The 5173-nt window shown below is 51.5% G+C and overlaps 1 protein-coding gene across 3 annotated transcripts in view; it reads left to right on the forward strand.

Moving 5' to 3' along the window:
- The window catches only part of PHF19 (PHD finger protein 19), a 46825-nt gene that overhangs the window by 33952 nt on the left and 7700 nt on the right, over positions 1–5173 (forward strand). For all 3 annotated transcript variants that reach the window (XM_011989510.1, XM_011989508.1, XM_011989509.1), the window contains 3 exons: positions 2149–2244; positions 3011–3079; positions 3279–3399. In XM_011989510.1, coding sequence (XP_011844900.1) covers positions 2149–2244; positions 3011–3079; positions 3279–3399 — 286 coding nt within the window. The remainder of the gene's footprint in view (positions 1–2148; positions 2245–3010; positions 3080–3278; positions 3400–5173) is intronic.

Consider the following 5173-nt stretch of genomic DNA (forward strand, 5'->3'; position numbering starts at 1 on the left):
AGGGCGGGCCCAGCGTGCTGTGCTGTGGGGGCAGGGCCTCGAGGGGCGGGCCTGGAGTGTCAGCCGGGGGTGTGGGACCCAGGGGGCGGGACTGGGGTGTCAGCCGCTACGGAGGCGGGGCCTCGAGGGGTGGGCCCGGAAGATTGGCCCTGAGGGCGGGACCTCGGGAAGTGAACTCCGCAGGTTAGACCTGGGGGCGGGGCCTCGAGGGGCGGGCCCGGAAGGTTAGACCTTGGGGCGAGGTCTCGGGAGGCGGACCTGGCGGGTTACGACAGCCCAAGCAGGATGCCAGGGAGTTGGGGCTGGTTGAGAAGCAGCCTGTGGAGGGGCGGGGTGGGGAGGAGGGAATAGTAAGGCCTCGGCGACAGGACCTGAGGAGGCGAGGCCTCAAGGGGCGGCTCCCGAAGGGGAGGCCTCGGGGTGGGGCCCGAGGGGGCGGGACCTGAAGGGGAGAACCGAGGGCCGGGCTCCGCGTGGCATTTAGCACTGTGGAGCAGGACTAGAGGGCAGAGGTGTTTCCTTGGAGCTCTGTAGGAAACGAGGAAGTATTGAAGTGTGGTTAAGAGCCTGGGTCGGACACAGTGCGAATCCTCCCTGGACGTCCACGTCCTGGCCCTGCTCCTTACCAGCTGTGCAACCCCTGAGCCTCAGCTCTCTGAATAGTTTCCCCATCATGTGGTGATTATGAGCAGAGCGTGAATTACATAATTCACATAGAGGTTCACATAGTGTCTGGCACTTGGTAAACACTGGAAAAAATGTGAGCTGTTACTGGTGGTAGTGGTGGTACTAATGCATGAAAGTCAAGATAACCTTTTCACTGTCAGAGTCAGTGGAACCGGCTGCTGGTAAGATGTTAAGATCCTTTTCCTGCCTGGTGCGGTGGCACGTGTCTGTAGTCCCAACTTCTCAGGAGGCTGAAGTGGGAGGATCACTTGAGCCTGAGAGATGGAGGCTGCAGTGAGCCATGATCATGCCACTGTACTCCAGTCTGGGTGACAAAGCAAGACAACCCTGTCTCCAAAAATAGGAAAGATTGGTTTCCCTGGAGATGTGCAGTCAGGCAGGGGTAGGGGACGGGGGAGCGGGGCATGTTATGTCGGGGCCACTGTGGAGGGAATTCTTGTGCTGGCTCTGCGGCAAGAGTCTTTGATGCTTCCTTGCCGACCTGGGTCCCTATGTAGCCATAGCAGCTGAGCTTGCTCCCTTGGACTGAGTGCACTTGGCATTGTGGAAGGAACCATAGATGTAAGAGGTAGCGTCTCTGGCCTCAGGAAGTTCAGCCTTCAGGACCCTCTGAAGTCCTGAATCTCAGCCCCAAGCTCCAGCGGGGTAACTTGGGCAATGCTTGAACTATTCATCTCTCAAATGGGCTTAACCTTAACTTCAGGCCTATGAACTTCCCCAAGTATTGTCAGATGGAGAAATGCTTATGGAAACCTTTCTTGCATTAATGCAGTGCTTCTCAACACCTATGGGCAGGGTTGCACAGGATGCTGATTAAAAATGCATCCCAGAGGCTTCTCCAAAGATTGAATAGGTCTGCAGTGGACCAAGGAATCTGCATTTTAACCTGGAGCTCACCTGACAAGGTGTCAATGAAGCATTGAGTATTTTGCTCTTCATATTCCATGAATAGTTATTGGATGACCATGATAGAGCAGATACAGTTGCAGGTGAGAAAAGCCAGATGTAGTCTCGCCCCCGTGCAGCTGACAGAAACCATTATTCTCCTGTGTAGTCTCCAAGGCAAACGTTTCCCTGTCAGCAGTGTTTAGGAAGCAGCAAGTCCAGAAATGGTGGCTTCATTGTGGCATGGCAAGGAGAGCACAGCCTTTGATGTTAGGGAGACTAGAATTTGAGTCATCATCCTCCACTTGCCTTCTGAGTGAGCTAGAGCAAGCCATTTCACCTGTGACTCATGTGTAATAGGGAGACAGTGTCCCATCTTTTACCAGGTTGTGAGGTCAAATAAGAGTATATGTCCAACTCCCAGGTCCTCCCTTGGCACAGCCTAAGTGCTCAGTAACTATGAATTATCTTCCCTTTCTGCCAGTAGAGGGCAAATTTAAGTTGGGAAAGGTTGCCAAAGCTCATACCTGACTGGGGGTGTGGTTCTGGCTGACCTTGGCTCCTCTGTCTCTCCAGATGGTACCTGCGGATGCTGCAATGTTACCGGTGTAGACAGTGGTTCCACGAGGCCTGCACCCAGTGCCTCAATGAGCCCATGATGTTTGGAGACCGGTAGGTGCTAATTCGGTCCAACTGGGCTTTGGGCGTGGTAGGGAGGGGGCAGGGATGGCAGCAACAACTCCTGCAGGGTGACTGCCAGGCTCCAGACAAGAGGGGGTCTGTGACAATGTATGCCTACCTCTTTAATGGAGGCAGCTCAAGGTAGGGGATCTCCCAGCTATGCAGGGCCAGGAGGCAATAAAGAAGTATTCTGGGCCACATCCCTAGTTGCCATTGATTTGTGGCGTACCTTAGATAAATGCCTGCCTTCCCTATGCCCTAGTCTCTTAAGTGTCTGGGGAAGAAGGGGTGACACAGTCTTTGCGCCAGCCCTGCCCAGGGTTGTTACGGAAGCCGCTGGGGAAATGGACGACTTAACATGGCTTCTAGCTGATGGAGCTAAGCTAATGGAGTCATTATGGATGTCAAACCTGACGTTATGCATCTTTTGGTTGGTGTCTCATGTCATTTGTGATTGCGTGTGTGTCTGTCTCTGAGGGGAAGAGGGTGACCATGGCAGCCCTAGCTCAGCTCACTCTCTCTGAACTCAGCCACGCTTCAGGGCAAGAATTGGGGAGGGGATTGAGGGCAGGGGCTAGAAGGAATATGGGATATCTCTTAGTCCCTGTCCTGCTCTGTCCTTGCCCCCCAGTGGCCAGCAGCCCTGGGAGTGAGAAGATTATGGGAAGGCAGGTGGCGAGTGAGGAGATCAGGGGGCTGGACTGGGGGGGTGTCCGAGTCCCTCCCACCATAGGCCCCCCTCTCTGCCCACCCACAGGTTTTACCTGTTCTTCTGTTCCGTGTGTAACCAGGGCCCAGAGTACATCGAGAGGCTGCCCCTGCGATGGTGAGAGGGTGGGGCTTAGTCCAAACCGACCGCTGCTCCTTCCAGCTTCTCCCCTCCCTCCTCCCTCCTGGAACGATTCCATTTCCAGCTACTGGGTCCCAGCTCTGCCCCTGTCTCTCAGCCTGGACCCAGAAAGCTGTGATGCTGGCTGAGCAGGCTGCCACCTCACCTGGTCCCACCTCCTTGCCCCCTTGCCCAGGGTGGATGTGGTTCACCTGGCCCTCTATAATCTGGGGGTACAGAGCAAGAAGAAGTACTTTGACTTTGAGGAGATTCTGGCCTTTGTCAACCACCACTGGGAACTCCTGCAGCTTGGCAAGGTATGTGGGGTTGTGGGATGTCAGTGGCAGGAGACAGAGAGGTTTACCCAGGGCCACGCAGTGCAGGACTAGGATGGAGGTCTCAACTCTCACCCTTGAGTTGCTGCATCCCTGAGTCCAGGCCTCTGAGCCTGTGTCCTTTAAAGGCCTTCCCAATCCCAGATTTTGACAGTGGGCAGGTTGGGGCCTCCCCAGCTCAGTGGAGGGGAGCTGAGGCCCTAGATCAAGTCTGGCTGGAACACAACTCTCTGCTGAGTATTTGACCCACTCCAGATTTCCTGGCTAGAATGCAACATGGAGTGGGTCTGCCCACTGCTGATCCTATGCGGAATAGTGGGTCACCAGGGGCCTGGGAGCCTCAGATCCATGGAGTGAAGTAACAAACGGAGACTTTCAGAGTCAGAGCTGGAGAGTGACTTGCCTGTGGTCAGCAGAGCTTTGGGGCTGAGCCATAGCTGGAGCCAGTGATCCCTAATCACTCCCATGGGGGTGCTGTGTCTTCTTTTCCCTAATGACATCCTTAGAATCCCCTCCATCACGTACAGAGTGAGGCATCTTCTCTATAGACTGCCCCAAATCCTTCTTCGATGAAAAGGAATTTTAAAAGAATAACCTTTATGCTTTGTAAAACATTTTATGTAATAACATCTTCATTTACAGTGTTTGATAATTTTTTTAAAAAAATAGATATTATAAAACCTTAAAAGATACACACAGAGTTGGTTTTTAGTAACTTTTTTTCTGATTTTTTTTTTTTTTTTTTTTTTTGAATTGGTGTTTCACTCCGTCACAAAGGCAGGAGTGCAGTGGCTTGATGTCAGCTCACTGCAAGCTCCACCTCCTGGGTTCACACCGTTCTCCGACCTCAGTCTTCCAAGTAGCTGGGACTACAGGTGTCCGCCACCATCCCTGGCTAATTTTTTGTAGTTTTAGTAGAGACAAGGTTTCACCGTGTTAGCCATGATGGTCTCGATATCCTGACCTCATGATCTGCCCACCTCAGCCTCCCAAAGTGCTGGGATTACAGGCGTGAGCCACGTGCCCGGCCCTGATTTTTTTTTTAATTGTACATATTCCTGATGAAAAATCTTTAAAGTACCAAAAAGTATAAGGAAGTATACTTTTTAAAAAATCCGTATCACACCACCCAGAAATCACTAGAACTAATGCATAGGTACATTTTCTTTCTGACTCTCTTCTATGAATATTTTTTTCTGTTTCATGGTTTAAATGATACAGTATATGCAATTTTAAATAATCCTATTTTTAGTATACATTATTCTTTTCCATATTATTAGAATCTTCATTAAACTTCTTTTTTTTTTTTTTTTTTAAATGGAGTTTCGCTCTTTTGCCCAGGCTGGAGTGAAGTGGCGCTATCTTGGCTCACTGCAAGCTCCACCTCCTGGGTTCAAGCAATTCTCCTGCCTTAGCCTCCTGAGTAGCTGGGATTATAGGCGCCCGCCACCATGCCCAGCTAATTTAATGGCTGCATTGGTTTCTACCATAGCTTACTTGTTTCCTTCCTGTTGGGCAGTTTCTTTCCCATTCGTCCACCATTAGAAACAATGCCACTGTTTTGTATGTGAAGTTTTGTTCCCATTTCATGTTGTATCTGCAGATACATAGATTCCATGATAGATTCCATGATAGCTGTCTCTTATACACATCTAGATGTGTACTGGGTCCCAGCTCTGCCCCTGTCTCTCAGCCTGGACCCAGAAAGCTGTGATGCTGGCTGAGCAGGCTGCCACCTCACCTGGTCCCACCTCCT

This window comes from Mandrillus leucophaeus, unplaced genomic scaffold (assembly GCF_000951045.1).
Source record: "Mandrillus leucophaeus isolate KB7577 unplaced genomic scaffold, Mleu.le_1.0 Scaffold354, whole genome shotgun sequence".
Classification (NCBI taxonomy): Eukaryota; Metazoa; Chordata; class Mammalia; order Primates; family Cercopithecidae; genus Mandrillus; species Mandrillus leucophaeus.